This window comes from Festucalex cinctus, chromosome 7, assembly GCF_051991245.1.
Source record: "Festucalex cinctus isolate MCC-2025b chromosome 7, RoL_Fcin_1.0, whole genome shotgun sequence".
Taxonomy (NCBI): Eukaryota; Metazoa; Chordata; class Actinopteri; order Syngnathiformes; family Syngnathidae; genus Festucalex; species Festucalex cinctus.
This window is the reverse complement of record NC_135417.1, coordinates 2916085-2934545: the sequence shown is the minus strand read 5'-3', so window position 1 is coordinate 2934545 and position 18461 is coordinate 2916085. Positions and strand designations below refer to the sequence as shown.

Sequence of the window (18461 nt, the reverse complement as noted above, 5' to 3'; positions counted from 1 at the left end):
TGCATGTTTTTAAATGTGTGAAGTAGCCGAGATTCGAATCCAGAACTTCGGGCCTGTGAGGCAGACACACTCTCCACTAGCAACTATTATGACCACTTCCACTTCCGTCCACTGGTGGCGCTGTGGTGCCGATGTTGACCATTAAACCCGCAGTGTGCTGCTGGGCTGTCTGAGATGTGAACAGCTTCAACAGAGCATAGTGGAACTAACCATAATGGCGACTGCTGGTGGAACAGCAGACCCGGGATCAACAGCCCCGTCAGGTATCTGGCCAACGCTAATTTATACTTTGTTACCCATAAACCAGCCTACGAAAGCCACCGGTGTTATATTTTGACGAGGATCAATAAGGAGGATGCTGTGTCTTTGAATTTGGCAAGCCTCTGAAGGCTAGGTTGCTAAGCTAGCATCGAGCGGAGCAAATAAATGAACCGGTGTTTAGTTAGGTTGTTAGTTGTGTTGTTATAGTTACTAAGTTGGTTGTGGCGAAGCTCATTTTCATCAGAGATATTTAACTATTCAGTGTTATGCGAAGTAGCAAAGACCACTGGCTCGGTTGTATGTTGTTGTCAAACCGGTCTGGATGCAGGGAGTCCATACATTGAGCGTATAGACTCCCGTGCCATTATTTTTGTATTAAAATCTGATTTGTTTGTGTTCCAACCAAGCAAATAATGGTAAGATCGATGTTTTATGTTGCCATGTCACCCTTCCCACTCCTCCTCGCCTTTCTCGTCTTTCATTGCTAGCATAAACCGAATAAATGCCTTCTTCCATGCGAACCCCCAATCTGTTTCCTTTTACACATTGTGAAATTAAGTTTTCATTGGTATTTGAATGTTTACTTCAATGTGACTGCTTTCAAGCAAGCTTCATTTTTCCTGCTGTCAATGCTCTTTTGATTTTTCTCCCTCTCCTTTTGTTTATAGAAAAAGTACCGGTAAATGACAATGACATATTCAAAACAATTTTACTTGGGGATTTTCCCCCTTCTTGGGCTTGCTAAACACCGGTGCCTTGACTTCGAAATTTGATTTAAATTGTTCCATGACCATTATTGTTTCTAATAAAGAAAATAGGGCTCTATATTATTATTATTATTATTATTATTATTATTATTATTATTATTATTATTAACAACAACAAACTTTTTAAGGCATTTTCATTTTGATTTCACTTCATTAACATAAATGTTTTTCAGTTTTAGTTTTGGTTATTTTGTTTATAATACCCTTGCTCCTTGCCCTGTCCTAGCAACAATTCCTAACTCGAAAAACCTAAAAGCCTCATTTAAGTCGAGGACGGTAGGGTACCACTGTGTTTCTGCTTCCCTTCGGAAAAAAATGTTTCTTTTGTCAAAACGTGTAAATACAATCCTTGAGTAAATTAATATTTTAAATGTTCCTGAATTTAACAAAATAAAATAAGTTCTGTCCAACTGCATGGCTCAGCTGGTGCATGTGTTAAGTTGTACAGGTGAGGCATGGTGACCTTGGGTCAAAATATTTGAGGCTTCGAACTAGCACACAAGAGTTTCCAACATGTCTAAGTCACAACTGTGTATATACTGCACTGTTTGGCGAAATTTACTCCAACCTCAGTTTGTCTGTTTCGTAACAAGGATTAAAGTCTTGTCCTTTTGTGAAAAATAGTTGCTACAGGGGTCGGAACATTTGCTATATACAGTTATTAAATTGACAAGTTGGCAGCACTCACCAACCGTGCTTTTGTTAACTTGAGTTATTTTGTTAGTGTAAACAGTGGCGAGATGTTTTGAACTAAGGAAGACACTTAAAAAAATAAAAAAATGGTCCTGACAACAAATTTGAACTAATAATGTTGGTCCTTCTGTTTCCCTTTTTGTGTCAGAGAAGAAGTATTGTTTTGTTTTGTTTGTATGTTCACTTTGTTGTCCAGCTAATCTGTTTGTACAGGCTTTGTTTATTGATGAATTAATGCTAGTCATTGTTTCTTGGCAACAGTACGCACAGGTTGTCATTGGGAAGTTAAAAAGCTTTTTGCCATTGTATTTTTCATAGACCCCTAGTGCACCGGACTATTTTGTCTCGATATAGCTATTAACTAGCCACATGGGCAGAATCTGTGAACACAAATAGTAGCATACGAGAATGCTAGCCCACGAGCATGCTGCCAAAGCACATCGGCTCAGTTTCCAAATGAAGGAAAGAACTTATTCACTCCTTGTAGGCTGAAAATGTTAGAAGAACACGCATGGCCTATATTGCCTTGTAAACGCTGCAGGCTACATGTGAGAAGCTGCCAGGGATTGTTTTGTATAGTGAATACCAGATGGTTCATCTATTGTCAGTGGTCCTAATTGGGTTAAGTCGTCAACCCCCCCCCAGTGTGTTATTATCTTGAAACTGCAAACTTTGAAACCAGTTCCAACAAACATAAATATTGAATACCACTTGGTTTCTGGGTTGTTAAACATTTCAAAGAATTTGTTCCATAAGAAATTATGTAGATTAATTTTTCCCAGCCTCACCGTTGACAAAGTTTTAATTTACCATACCGTTAATGTTCTGGAGACATTTCAACATTTCTGTCAGACTATAATATTTAAGGAATAAAACCTTGAAAATCAAAACAAAGTGTAAGGTAAATCTTGTTTTAAATTTAGATTTAGCAGAGAAGTTTCAAGTTATTCGTATGATTTGGACTCAATTTTGTAAGCATATATTTCCAGGCAATTCTTACGGAATACCACAAATTGTACCCTCTTTTGGGGGCTTCAGTTTTTTCTGCCTGTGTTTTTATTATTAATTATTTTTTTGATAGAAGCAAGAGAGAGAATATCAATCGCGGTTTCCCTTTAGCCTGTGTGGATTTTATCAAATGTCGGTTTTGAGCCATGTCCTGCTTTCCAGATATTAGGACTCATTTCTGGAGGAGAGCGCTGCAGCGAGGTACTGGCATGGGCATGTTTCTTGATCCATGAACAGAAACTGCATGGCGAGCGACGCACTTTTACGTAACAAACGGGTTAGCAGCAGAATGATGCTCGTTGTTTACCAGTGGAATAAACAGCAGTGTGGCTATGCTAATCGCAAGCATATGACTGCCTTATTAACAGTCCTCTTTGCCTGGAGGACCCTCTCAGTCTGTGAATGCAGCCGTGAGTGTTCCTACAGGTGTACAGTCTTCTGAGAATCTCTTTGCATGCGTTGACCTGCGGCACTGCTGCATTGAAGTAGCTGTTGCCACTGGTTACAACCGAGAGGTGCTCTCAGAGTGGGCGAGAAAGTACTCTAGTGTTGAATGCAATGTTTATGTAAGGAAATTACATTGGATTCTTTGGAATTCCCAACTCACTTCTGCACATTCTGATCTATACATTTTTAATGTGTTTATAGTGGACTAATAGTCGACAAATGGACTTTACTACTCCACATCTAAATTTCAAGCTTGATGAACTGCTAGTGGGGGATAATTTTTTCAAACTTTCCAGGCGGCATTACTGAGTATTGAGTATGCTGTGGAGCATTGTGTTTGGGACCCCTAACATTTTCACCAGGTTATAGTCTCTAACAAAAATTGGTCAGCTTTCAGGCGCATTGAAGTTCCCCCAAAAGAGTACGGTTTTCTTTTGTGAGAATAATAATAATAAACAGTGTTGCAGACTGTCTGGTGCTCGGGCCATAATGAACTATTTATTATTGCTGTGACTGCTTCCATTTCCAGTTCGATTGTTGTCAGCGTGTGCCGTGCGCCATATTTCTTCTTTGCCTCCACGGGTGTCCTCCTGTGGTGGCATCACAAAAAATGCAAAACACTTTTGGAATTTTTAAATTCTCAGTGAGCTAAAATCAGATGGAGACACAAATGAAACATACACAATAGCAAAGGGTGTTTTCTTTACTTGGGGGAAATTTGGGTTTTGGAATTGGTATATTCCCTATATTGTGTAATATTTCTGGTTGACTATTGTTTGTATACCAATAATACAAATATACAAATAATGTAAGTGCAAAATTAAACCTTGAAGTAAATCTTTAACTGTATGCCTTTTTCTCAAACTCTGTCTATTCTTCGCGTCCTTCGTTACAGAATAAGTTGGCTAATTTACATAATGAGTTTATCCGCCCATGACAAGTAGCAAGTAGGATGGCTAAAGTTTCAGGGCGAAAGAGCCACTTAAGCAGTGGCTGAAGAACTATCGTGTCAAACCCAAAACTGTTATAAATTGTGAAATAATGTATAATATTTTCTAAGGCTGTATAGTTATAATAATGGATGTACTGACTCCTGGCATGGAAAAGGTTGTTGCTGCTGCTGTTGTTTGTCACTAATAATGTGTGCTGGCTGTGGTTAAAAAAAACAAAAACAAAAAACAAAAATAGTCCAGTGCTAGCGGATAGTATCTACTTCCAGTCTGCAATAGAAGCTGTATTTTGTAAATGAAGATGGTAATTGCAGAAAGCACCTCAGAGACATGCCGAATCTGGAGCATCCGGCTCAGGGGAAAAGTAGTTCCAGTTTGCGCCGAGCTGCTGGTATCAGAAGCAGTTAGTTGGTAAATGTGGCCACATTTAGGTCTGGGCTCATTATTGACCTCATTTGTCATCAACAGCATCCCGTGCTGAAATTATTAGCTCATTAACCAGCAGACGTTTAACAGATTTTCCGCAGCACAGAGCAATGTGAAACTGAGTTGCTCATGTAAATCCAAGTTTGATTTGTCTTTTTCAGGGACCAGTGGCATCTTCAAAGGAGGTCCTTCAGAGGTAAGGGTACACTCTGGACAGAACACCTGCCAATTAATTTACAGTACACAACCATGTCCACTTAAAGGGTATTGAATTTTCTAAATAACAAAACCCCAATGAAATGAATCCAAATTCTATAACAGCACCCCCCCCCCACACACAAAAAAATAAATAAATAAATAAACAAACTTGTATCAAATGATAATGCATACTTTTTAGGACCTGAACTTGTGAGCGATGTGGGTGTCAGTGAATGAAAGTGAGCAGTTGGCTGGCTGGTTAGCCAGCCTGTTTGTTGAGTGATTTTGCTGCAGCTCATGAATAAAAGGCTTATCACATTTGTTTTGGCACAGTTAGTTGAATAAAGATTGAAAGTGCTAACTGGTGATGGTAGGCGATAGGAAATGAGCTAACATCAGTACGTCCTCTGTGTTGACGAAATAGATGTGCTATTGTGGTACACATTGTACTTAATATTCCTTGTTAGGTGTGAAATGATCAGTTGCTGCCTGTTCATTAGTCTGTCGCAAGAGATGTACCGTCCAGTGTTGACGTAATCTCCTTTCTAATTCAGTCATATGCTCAGTTGTTGACACCATACAGGAAACCACCTCACTCATTTGATCTGCCCTCAAACTCTCTTGAAAATCAGCTCATTGTACGTCACAGTAACGTGTTATATTACTGTATGGTTACTTTATTTTTTTGCAATGTGATTTTAATCTGACAGAAACTGACTGCGCCCAGCCACTAGCAGCACGCACTATTTTTACAGCTGTGAAATCTGATCTTGGGTGAATGTGTATAAGGTCAATAAAGCAAAAGTATTTCCCGATTGCTAGTAGAGGAACACATGAATAGTTTACAGCCCCCATTTTGTTGTTCATGCGTTCATTCAAATGGCTATTGTGACTCATCATTCATCAGATAATCATTAGTTTCAGAGTCATTCTCAATCATATCAGGAATCAAATTGTTTCCTGTTTTACTGGTCTGGTCGAGGGTATGAGCGAGTGCTCCGCATACCAGTCCAAACCAGCTGATGCAGCATTTGGCACACCGACACTATGTGGTGAATTAAAAAGTAGTGTTTGACATGCAGCCCTATGTGCTAGATAACATTTCATTTGGAGGTGGAGGGACAGCATGTACATGAGCCCTGGAAAGTTTTTATTTTTTTGTTTATTATTATTTATTTTTTTATAATGGGTGGTGGGTGCTGATTATGGAACGTGATATATTGGTGGGAAAAAAAGAGACTATAATGTCTCCTAGTCTCTCTTTTACCACAACATATTATCCAAGGACATCATGAGAGACATCTGTACAATCAAATCCTAATACTAAAAATTTCTTCTTGCAGTAGTCTGTGTAGTAGGTTTGCACTAAGGTATTAGTCTGTTTTGTACAGATGCATTTGATAACTGCATTTGCCCTATAATGATATATTACCTTGAATTAACTCACTAATTGTCTTAACTCAGTGTGAAATTTGAGCTTGTTTAGTTGACCACTAAGCTATTCTGTGGTATGACTGGAAACAGATGGATATACAATTGTATTTAGTGGAATAGCATTTACTGTAATTGTTATGAATGTCACTATATGTTGCTGGCATAGACGCATTGTTTGTAAAGAATTAGGAACTTTTGGACCAACGAAATGAAAATAGATAATTTCTCATGGCACAGTGGCTGCGTAACACTGCACCATTATAGAAAAAGAGTAGGGATGCACCAATACCATTTTTAGGTTGAGTATGAGAGTACAACTATTTACATACATTTGCGTATCTACCAATGACATGTATTGATACTTGATAGTGCCATTACGTCATGTGCATGCGATGAAAATGTAGTGTTTTTTTTTTTTTATCAAATATTGTTCGAAAATCACATTTTCTTGAACATGGCATACATTTTTACTCAAGTCAGTTGTATTTGTTGCACACTTTATAAAGGACCTCAGCTGAAACAAAATGTACATAAGTCAAAATGGAACATATGACAATTAGAATGTAGTAAGAATGTAGCGTCTTGTTGATATTTAACAACATGGATGCCGATCCATGTTAATTCTCTGTATTAGCTCTGAAGAGTAGGAAAAAAAAATACAAAACTGCTTCTTGAGAATACCACAGGGTATGAAATAAAACTATGGCAGGCCAACTGAAGCAATACCACCGGCATATTAACTCATCGCTTTTTCCTCCTTATTTGGCAAACTCGCAGTGCAGCCGCTTCTATTGTTGCCCAAGTGGCGTTTGTCATCCATTTTGCAAAACAAGTTTGCAGTTAGCTAATAAATTGTTGTCATTCCTGTTTGCCGTAGTTTATCTCAATATGGTGGTATTGGTGTCTTGGTATTTGTGCATTTTAATCAAGTCAGAGTACGTTACAGTATTGGCAGAGATTCCTAAAACAAACTGTACTCAAAGACTCGTTACAGAGCATTATCTTTGTAAATGTATTGAGCGGTTCGGTTTCTATTGGTGGATCACAGTAGACTGAACCAAAAACCAGCCCTTACACACCAACCACTATTTGAAAGTCGTTTCTCCACATCTATTTAGATGCCCGGCTCCTCGGGTACCACTCAGAGTATGAAGAAGACCATCGGCCACCGGGGCGTTGAGACCACCACCGGAGAGACCACCTACAAAAAGGTTAGATCTGGGTTGGGTCAGTGACACTGTTTGATTGACACCAGCAACAATGTAGGGGTTCATTATAATTGGATGTTTCTACCATTTCTTTCTTTTGACTGGTGCAGACAACTTCCTCTGCCCTCAAAGGTGCCATTCAGTTGGGTATTACTCACACGGTGGGCAGCTTGAGTCAGAAGGCCGAGAGGGATGTACTCATGCAGGATTTTGTGGTCGTTGAAAGTATCTTTTTCCCCAGGTTGGTAACACATATGAGGTTGTATATTATATTCTTTTATGTTGTCTCACTGTATTTGTGTTTATCTCGTTCGTTTCAGTGAAGGCAGTAACCTGACTCCAGCTCATCACTATAGCGATTTCCGTTTTAAGACCTACGCTCCCATCGCCTTCCGTTATTTCCGAGAGCTGTTTGGCATTCGGCCAGATGACTACCTGGTTAGTGCTTGAGGCAATTCGTAAAATATTCAGGAAAAACAGATGTTGCAGTCAAGCCCCCCGTCCCAAGACATGTGATAAATGAAGCTTTCTCTTTTTCTTCAAGTATTCTCTGTGTAATGAGCCACTGATTGAGCTCTCCAACCCTGGAGCCAGTGGATCGCTCTTCTATGTCTCCGGTGATGACGAGTTCATCATTAAAACTGTTCAGCACAAAGAGGCAGAGTTTCTCCAGAAGCTACTTCCTGGATACTTCATGGTGAGCGCAGAGAAGTTTTAGTCATTTAAAATTCAAATTCAGTTCCTCACGCAACTTGTTTTCTTTCTAGAACATAAACCAAAATAAGCGCACACTGCTGCCCAAGTTCTACGGACTCTACTGCATCCAGGCTGGCGGCAAAAACATTCGCATAGTTGTTATGAACAATCTACTACCCCGGATAATCCCCATGCACCTCAAATATGACATGAAAGGATCGACTTATAAGCGACGGGCGTCGCCTAAGGAGAGAGAGAAGGCCGTTCCCACATACAAAGACCTCGACTTTATCCAGGATTTGCCCGATGGCCTGCAGCTGGAAGCAGACAATTACAACGCTCTTAGCAAGACAATACAGAGAGACTGCCTGGTGAGTCACAGAATGTTGTGCTTTGGCTTTTATTTAAGCAACGACGCAGTGAAAACTTGTTGCCTGGATTGAACTGCATACAATTTCTGTAAAGAAATTATATAGAAAATATATACAACAGCATCAAATACAATCAAGTATCACTCAAGCGAGTGAGGGGTAACTTGTTTTTGAGCAAAACTAAAGACTAATCCATTGCTTACATTGAGGGATGCTACCTCTTTTCAATGTATGAAAGTGCTTGGAGGCATCTTACATGCATGAGCAACTAATCATACATTGTAGAAGAACCATAGAAAGAATGATGACCGGTAAGTATTAGATTTATGTGCCGAGTCACCATGACTTTTCCTGTCAGTCTTACCAGTTGATGCATGAAAAACGATCACATAAGCAACATTCGTGATCGTCTCAGGTAACCTGACCAGCCACTCTGTAGCTGCCTTGTTTGATTCTTAAATGCCAGGAGGCTCACAGTCTTTGACAACTATGTCTATGTAAATAAAAAAGTATTTTGGAGCTGTGGTTTCTTGTGCATTTAACAATTTTGTAGCTATAATATTCAAAATTATGTGATGTCAAATTTATGAGACTGAGATTATATATTATTAAAGAGGCCGGTTTCGCAATACAGTGAGGGAGGGGAACATGGGCAATGACTGAATGTGAATGGGGAAGAAAAAAAAAAATCACTAATAACTGATGCCCCAAACGCCCCTTCCCCACCTAAATATATACTGTACCGCAGTGCGGCTTGTAACTAGAATTACAACTGTGCTTTACGCCCTCAACTGCTTCAGTGAGGTGAAAAAATTGCACAATTATGGAGGAGCTTGGGTTCACTAAAACAGGTTAACAATCAATTGTTTTGGACAATTATGCCCATTTAGGTGAAGGAGGAGGTGACGCAATGGAATTTTGCACAATCACACACAGACATTCTAATGTTGCTGGAAACTGTTGTTAACTTTTTCTATATCGTTCCTGATTTTAAAATGCTGACCGTTTGTATCCATAATATAGCTATTGCAGAGTTTCAAGATAATGGATTACAGTCTGCTGATGGGCATTCACAACATGGACCAGGCCAACCGGGAGCGGGAACGGGCCGGTGGCTATTCCGGGGACAGCGGGGGGTCGGAGGGAGCGGTGACACCGGATCAGCGGCGGCCTCAAGCCCAGAAAAGTCTTTACTGTACAGCCATGGAGTCCATCCAGGGGGAGGCTCGGGGAAAGGGCGGTTTTGATTCCGAAGACCAGTGCGTTTCATTACTGAACCTGAAAATGTTATTGGTTGGTAATCTGCAACCTCTGAATCATCTCTTGTATTTTGGCATTGCAGCATGGGAGGCATTCCAGCCCGTAATGGAAAAGGAGAGCGGTTACTCATCTACATTGGAATCATAGACATCCTCCAGTCCTACAGGTATCTGACTCAAGAGAAAATCTCCCATATGTGCTATTTTTATGGCATTTGAGTAACATTTTCTTCATCCTACCTTTTTAGATTCGTTAAAAGGTTGGAACACTCCTGGAAGGCATTGGTGCACGATGGGGTAAGATCCTGCACAATAAAATAAATTACAATCCAATAGATGATTGATAGAATAATTGTTTCTAATAGCTACAGTTCTATTGTTGCTGTTCTATTATAGGACACGGTTTCAGTTCACAGACCTGGCTTCTATGCAGAGCGCTTTCAGCATTTCATGTGCAACACAGTATTCAAGAAAATTCCATGTAAGTGTACATTTGTACTTTGTTTTTAAAGTGGAAGTCAACCTTAAACATTTCTTTACAGTAATATGTTATATGTGACCTCACTAGTCTAAACATGACTTTCTGATTAATATTACATTTGTGGAATATGAGTTATGAAGCAAAATCCAGCCGTTTTTATCCATCTCAGGGAGCGACCATTTTGCCACTCGGTGTCGCCTGAAGTTGACATCAGTGTTGCTCAGGCAACCACTAATCACAGCTCACCTGATTTCTGATGACGCGCTGTTTTTGCGAAATTTGCGAGAATAAAATCTTGTAAATTTGCAACTTTATAAAGTGGAAGATTTGCGATAAAAACACTCAGAAACTTACGAGAAATACGTACTACTCGGATGTTTGTGCCAATACTTTTCGGTTGGATTTTTTTAAGTTGATTTGTTAAAATGTATACAGTATTTATTTGTGCATTTATGTTTCCCGAATTATTATTTAAACAATACATTTTGGTATTTTTTTTTTTTTGTACAAGTAGCTAAGTTAATGTGTTGAATCTGCTGCTCTCTGTCATTCACTTGCATTTACCTAAATTATGCTAGCTTCTGATTGGTTAGTGTTAGTCAGCTGATAGGGGATCAGGAAGTGTTGTCGCTCTAGCTGCCATATATAACTAGTAACGTTTCAATTAAGAACAAATCCTGCCTTTTCATTTTATAAACAGTGTCCCTTTAACCATCAACGATTCCTCACATTAGACTATAGCTACGCTACGTGCATTTGTCGTAGGTTTCTGAGTTGTTGTTTTTTTCTCAAATTTGCCACTTTATAAAGTCGCAAATTTGTAAGTAAAGTTCCAACTTTGTGACTTTATAAAGTGGCAAATTAGAGATTTTTTATTTTATTTTATTATTTTTTTCCCCTTTCCATTCTCAGCATATTTACCCAAACCGTAAAAAAAAATATACTTAATAATATTATATATATATATATATATATATATATATATATATATATATATATATATATATATATATATTAATATAATATAATATAATATAACTTCTTAATCCAACTAACAATCGTTGATTTTGATGGAAAGTTGCGACAATGGAAACGCTTTCGAAACTGAATCTGTACACTCTGGTATGATTTTGTCGCAAAATAGGTCTCCAGGGAGAATATCTTCTGCTGATTTGTCCAAGACATTTTCAGGGCAACTATAGCTGCAAATGATCATCCATAGGTTCACCTTTCACGTCCTGCAACAGAAAAGACATTCGTTAAAAAATTGATTTTTTATCGAATAAAATCTGGGTACGCATCTTTTTGGGTCACCCTGTATATTTACTCGTGGGCGTGATACGCCGTCGTCTGTAACATATTGTCAAAAAAAATTTTTTGGGGGGTTGACTTCTACCTTTAAGGTTACTTACAATATCTTATTGATTTATTAGCACAGGAAATGCAGTACTCTTCAATAGTACATCCTCTGTCCTCTATAGTAAAGCCTTCCCCATCTAAGAAGAGCCGTGGTGGAGGTCAAGGGGTTCTTCGGAGGGCTCCCACTCTGGGAGCTCCCACCCCTCTCTCTCACGGAACGGGGCAGTCAGCCATGGACCCCAGACTGGTTTACCACCCCCATTTTAAAAGCACAGAGTCAGAAGCAGACAGCAGTAAGAACTGAAGCGACGAGAGACGTTCAAGTTGGCATTTGCAGTGATTCCGTTCCCTAATTTAGATTTTGTTTTTAGTAGTTCAGCCAGGCAGACCGGATCTGGTTCCCAGGACCCCGCCACTGCATGACAACCCAGCTGACTGCGAGGCCAACCTTTCCACATCGTCTGTAGGCAGTTTAGAACTTGGTTCCTCGCCCCCTCTAAGGTAAAGAACCACCAAAGTAATTGCTTACTTAATACTAACTAATACAATGATTCCCAACCACTGTGTCAATGTCACCGTGGACTGCGAAAAAAATTGCCAATTTCACTTAATTGGTCCAAAAAACATTATTTATTACTAATAATATAATGTCGCTCATCTATCAATGCAAGCAGCGTATTTGCATAGATCAAATAGCCTGTGTGTCCATATGTATAACAGAATTATTTTGAGTTGGTATTATTTATGTATTTTATATATTTTTATATCTTGCTCCGATGTATAGGTCTGTTGGGGTGGAGGTGCACAAATCACCTCACACAGACAATGACCAGGTCGCTTTTCACAGGTAGTGACACACACACGAGCAAAAAAAAACAAAACAAAAAACAAAAACATACATTTATTTTGTTTACACGGTTTATTGAGTTTGACTTGTTTCTGTTCCAGCTTCGAGGTTGAGGCCAGCGGAGACAATTCAGGCCACCTGTCCGGAACTGAAGACGTAGTTTCGTTATCTGACATCGTCCCCGAGACAAACATCAATTTTGTAAGTCCGACAGTTATCCTCCAAAAGTCTGACATTATACAGGGTCTTCCAACAGGTTGACATCATTTCACAGTGTAATATGTTTCATCATATATGTCTGAAAATTGTTAAATCAGTTGCAATAGTTGTTTGGAATTTTTATTCATACATTAGAGTGAACCGCTACATATTTGTAGTTTGGCATTGCTGAATTTGCGGATTTGTGTGGAAAATCCCTATTTGCTGGAAAAACTCACTCAATTCTATGTCGACGTGAGGGGAGGAGCTTCATTTAGTCAGGCCACAGCCTTGTCTCATAATAAAAAAACGAATTAAATGACATTTTTGTAGCATCTAGGTAACTATAAACCTTTTTGGTGGTTGTCAATTAGTCGCAGATTTTTGCTATTCTGGGCATGGCCTTGTCCCTATCGCCCACAATTAGCTGGGGAACACCATTCTCACAAAGTTAGGGATGCAGTATTGGGTTTTGGAGTAAAATTTCTGGATGAACCTAAAATGCATTACAACCCGTACAGGTGAATAAATTTGACCTTCTCTAAACTTTTGATGTGACAGCCAACTGTTCAATTTTCCAGTATATTTTACATTACTAGCTCTTCTCCAACATGTTTGATCAATACATTCCCTAGGATATCCACATCTGTGATTTCAAGACTATATTTTTGTTGCAACCCGGTGATGACACTGTGACTTGCGTAAGTTTGGTGGCCACTTACTTTTAGGTCATCCGGTTTGATGTGAAATACAGGAGTGACAGAACGTGGGGTTGTTTTGCTACAGGAGGGCCTTGCACACTTCACAAAATAGATGTCTTCATGAGGAAGGAACCTTATGTTGAAATCCTGAAGCAACATCTCAAGACATCCACCAGGAAATTGACACTTGAGCGCCTAGTGGTCTTCTAAATGGACAATGACGCAAATCATATTGCCAGATTGGTTACAAAGTGGCTTAAGGATAACAAAGTCACTGTTTTGGAGTGGCCATCACAAATCCCTGATCTCGATTCCATTGATTTATAGACCTGATAAGGCATGTGCGAGTAATGAGGCTGCGAACTTAAATCAGTTTTGTCGGGAGCAGTGGGCCAGAATTCCTGCCATCGACTGTGAGAAGTTTGTGGAAGGATAGCCAAACAACTGACAAAAGTCAGAAAGTTTAAAGACTATGGTTACAAATGCTAATGAATGTATGTTACCTACTAACTTTGAAGAAAGTAACAAGAAATTGTCCAAAAAAAATCCTTATTATTCCAGCATTACTATAAATCATTTTGGAAATCATCATTGACCTAGAAAACTGGGGAAAATGGAAAAGTTGAGTCAATTTGATTTCATGTCACGGAAAAAAAAAAGAAAAGTTTTTATATAAAGTGTATTGTAAACTTCTGGTTTCAGCTGTATATGAATTTTCAACAAATGCACTTCAGCCACATTTCCTCATCTTCATTTTTTTTCTTTTCTTTTTTTAACCGTCACAGTAAACATTTGAATAATGTGCCATCTGAAGAAGAGACGTGCCTGGAAGATGCAAGATGGGCAGAGTGAAGGATGAATACGGCGAAAGCAGCCCATCCAAGTCGGAACCCCTGCACCCATTTCTCCAGCACTCCCATTTGAAAAACACACAGCAGGATTTCTGGAGGAAACTGTCTCATGGATGAAACTCAGAAATGGGCTTCACATGGCTGCACGTGTGCGTATGTTCTCTTTCCCAGCCATCAACACTGTCACACATGTCCCAAAACACCAGGAATTAGGGTTATGACCACAATTATTTCTTTGTATCGTCAAATTTGATTTTTCTTTTCCCCTGTCTGAGGATCGTGAGAGTAGTGAAATGGTGATGAATCACTTTTGGAAGCATAGCGTGGAGTGTGTGTGTGGGCAGGAGCAGTGCATACTCAAGTAAGTCTGAGTGGGATCCTAGTTGTGTGACGCCATTTATTTTAGTCTTCCTGTTAGAGCACATCGACTTCCACTAGGTACCTTCCCCGCAGGCACGCTCACTGTGAGCTGTCCCACTACAATCACGTCGTCTTAAAATCGTGGAGCATTTTGTTTAAATCGTAGAGGGGATGGCTTGAGCCAGTGCTAGACGGACGATCATGTTTTCACACTAATGAATTGTGCTGGAAGTCGTTGCGGTGCTGCTGAATGTATACGTTCCCCCTCCCCTACATAGAATGTGTCTTATTAAAATGGAAGAACGTGTTGAACGTCTCCCTCTCTCATACGACCATATGTGCTAAACATTTTTATCTGGATAGCGAGAAGTGCAGTTGGCAGTCGGTACATGCTCTTCAATTAAGTATTAAGCGACGACGTTTTCCAGATGTGGTCATTTTGTCGTGTCTGTGCCTTTTTTTTTTCTTTTTTTTTTTTTTAGGACTCATTTTTTGTCCCCTCATCCGCCATGTGATGCACAACTGACCTTTTAACAGTGAACACAAACTTGCCTTATCACTACAGCGGAAACCATCCGGCTACCATTTACGTGTCATTTGTCCGCATTTTGAAATGTATTTTCATGCAAACAGTACAATCCTGTTTTTTTTGTTTTTTTTTTTTTTTTTTTTTTTTTTTCGGGAGTATCATGGCCACACTGAGAAAAAATATATATTTAAAAAAATTACCAGATAAAGGGTTTGAAGTCAGAAGAACAAAGCCGTCATTACAACGACTGGTAATCCGCAAAAGTTGAAACGAGGCATCTGGACTCTTCTTGTCTAATTATTGATTTTACACGTTTAAATATATCTGGTTGTTCCAAGAAAAGTACAGTTGCTTCACTAATTTAACAAATGAATGTCAAAAATTGCCCACAGACCTGAAGACAGGGAGCCACCGTCTCTCTAAATGGTTGGCTTGTTTTTCCTGTAAAATTAAATAAATAAAAAATAAATAAATAAAAACTTGCAGCTGATCGAATAATCAATAATAATAAAAAGCATAATATATTGCTGCTGTCGGGCTAGAGCCTCCTATGTCACAATTTGGTAAATTTCACATTTTTTCAAAAATCTATATTATTGGTCATTCCACGTGTGCGGGTGTTATTTCTTTATTTTTTATTTTTTTAGTACAAATTGACCAATGTAAAGTGTTGAAAATTGCTTGCTCTCCTTCACGCGTTGTTAATGTTTGAACATGCCTTTTTGGGGCTCACTTGAAAAATGATGACCTTGGAGGTACGAGGATTCTGCCTGATGCCACTGAATTGAGCATTACGAATTGTTAGTAGTTTTTAAAAATTCTGGAAAATGCCAACCATTTATTGCAATATGGTTTGTTCATGTATCCATTCAATTCCTATTCCTTATTAAAAAATTGCAACTTTGTTGAAAAGTGGCAACATCATTCTTGTGAAATTTTGATGGCGTCATGAAATTGACTCCTCAAAAAATATGACTGAATTTTTAAGACAGCAACTTTTTTGGCCAAATTAGAGGTCACCACTTATTGAGGAAAGATACGTATTTTTTTTTTTTTTGTAAAATCACAACTGTAACATTAAATGACAGCTTTATTCTCATGAAATTATGACTGAAATTGACTTTTTCCGATCAGTTATAACGTGTCAAATTGAAGTCACACTTGTATGAGGAAAACCTTTTTTTTTTTTGTAAAATGTACTTATCAAAATGTTGAAAGAGTTAATTCTCATATTATGGCTAATGTGAATGTGACTTTTTTTTTTTTTTAATTTGTAAAATTGTACATATATTTATTTTAAGTTTACTTAATGAGGAAAAAGACTGTAAAATTACATCAATCATAAAATGACAATTTAATTCATGAAATTATGATTATTGTAAAATGAACTCCTCATCCCCCCAGTAAGCATGAAACTTAATATTTAAGACTGACTTTTTGTAAAATTACAAGTTGATCTCAAAATTCAAAGATAGTTCTCATAAAAATCATAAATTGATGACTTTGTCTGATAATTCAAACTTTATTCTTCAGATTGCAACTTTTCTCATAAAATTCAGTCTTTTTACTTAATTCTTATATTTCCCTTTTGTAATCAGTGTGGCCGTAATACTCTTTTGTACGTTTTCTTTCTTAAAGTGTTTTAAATTATGGAGCACATGTTGCAAATTGGAATTGTATTTTGAAAGTGTCTTCCAAGGAGCTGTCATGTTGCAATATGTATCAACTCCGTAGATTGCTGCCGTCAGCTACCTGTTGTTTAAAGTGACAACACTGGTCGACTGAGGGCTGTATTGTTAGTTGCAATCTGTCCTCAAGATGCCATAAAATCCCACACTCTGATTCCTTTACCCTGGTGTCTCCCACCCTTTGAGCCAAGGTAATGTTTTCCATGTAGAAACAAATGTCACATGAAGTTCATATACTCTTCTTGTATGGATAATTTCCCACGGCTCGGTGTTTGGGAATCGGTGCTTTAATGTGCTGATCCGCTCGTACAACAGATACATTCGAAATATCTGTTGTTGATCATTTCTGCTGGTTACAGAAATGCCAACCTACCTGAATCCACTCCTGGACCAAAAATTATTGTTAACTCTGTGTATAAGTATTTTTTTGTATTTTATTGTATGTAGTATCCATAAAACATTTGCCTTTTTTTTTTTTGCCTTTATGATTTTTAGTGTTGTTTCAAACAACACATTCATGCGACAGACTTCACTCCCCCATTACTTCTTACACCAGTGAGAGATTTCTCATTCAGTCACTATATAAGCAAGTGACTTGAGCAAGATGTCATCTCATCTACTGTCATAGCAGCCACATGTGGTCTATGCAGCAGAAAGGGAGACGGGATGATGATAATAGACTGAAAAAAAAAAAAAGTGTTAGTTCAAAGTGTGTTTTCTAAGCCAGTGCACCAAAGAGAGGAGCGGATAGTTTTGCAGAATTTCAGGATCCACTTTTGTTTATGGTAATAACACTGGTTTGACCTGTGTTTAAGGATTTTTAAACTTTTTTTTTTTTTTTTTGCTAAATAGCTTCATGTCTGATAAGCTATATCTGACATATATCCAGTGACTTGTTTTTTTCAAGTTAGTGTAGAGACTGGAGATATTTAGATCATCACCACATTCCTGTGACATTCTAGTATAATTAACTCAGTTTGTGGTAGCGTGTAGATCCGTCTTTTAAGTAACTTTGGTCTAGTCGAGATTTTTGTGGTGTTAAAGCAGAAATGGAAAATATTCATTTCAAGTTTGCGAAGCTGGTAGATTCCATTTGGTTGCATTGTATTTTGATGGGCGGTGCTGTGTAATGGCTGGATGCAATCTCTGCATGACATCGCTGCACAAGTGAAATATCCTCCTCTGGTGCTTTAATGTGGCGAACACTACATTTTGTTCAGCGTGAATGCAATATGAACCACAATCCGCCACCGCTCATTATACAGAGAAGTATATTTATTTAAAGACTTGGCTTGAAATGAACGAAATTGTGTGATTGTACTGTCCAGAAGGATTTCTCAATCTTTTTAGCTATTATATATGAAGATGGAGTATGTGACAACTTCACTTTTTCTATTTACGATTGTGATACGATAGAATTCTATTCTCTCCATAGCAGATCCGAGTTGTTAATCTCCCGTGCTTTTTTTTTTTTTTTTTTTTCTACATGAATGTTTCACATGAGCCAATCATGCTGGTTGTCCAACATGCTTCAATGACTATATTTCTACAAAATGTGTGTATAATGTATATACAAGTCACTGAAATGCCTTCTCATGCAATATGTGTTGCCTGTTCCTCCTGCCATGTTTCAGTTCTGTGGTGGTGACGTTTTCATGCATTCAAAGGATTAAACTCGAGTTTTGCAAATCTTTTTTTTGGTCCAGTTTATGCTTTAATTTCATATCAG

The 18461-nt window shown here is 38.4% G+C and overlaps 1 protein-coding gene across 2 annotated transcripts; it reads left to right on the top strand.

Annotated features, from left to right (window-relative positions):
• Positions 1 to 153: 153 nt before the first annotated feature.
• LOC144022492 (phosphatidylinositol 4-phosphate 5-kinase type-1 alpha-like) lies at positions 154 to 18425 on the top strand. 2 transcript variants are annotated; one of them, XM_077527342.1, is made up of 16 exons: positions 154 to 263; positions 4714 to 4748; positions 7303 to 7395; positions 7503 to 7633; positions 7713 to 7830; positions 7937 to 8089; positions 8160 to 8459; positions 9483 to 9718; positions 9802 to 9885; positions 9967 to 10015; positions 10115 to 10199; positions 11681 to 11851; positions 11933 to 12059; positions 12343 to 12405; positions 12507 to 12606; positions 14090 to 18425. In XM_077527342.1, exons 1-16 carry the CDS (start codon positions 215 to 217, stop codon positions 14090 to 14092), a joined length of 1797 nt encoding a protein of 598 aa, XP_077383468.1. In that variant the 5' UTR covers positions 154 to 214; the 3' UTR covers positions 14093 to 18425. The 2 variants fall into 2 exon arrangements, with proteins under 2 accessions (XP_077383468.1, XP_077383467.1); XM_077527341.1 differs by having other exon boundaries at positions 11930 to 12059.
• Positions 18426 to 18461: the final 36 nt, after the last annotated feature.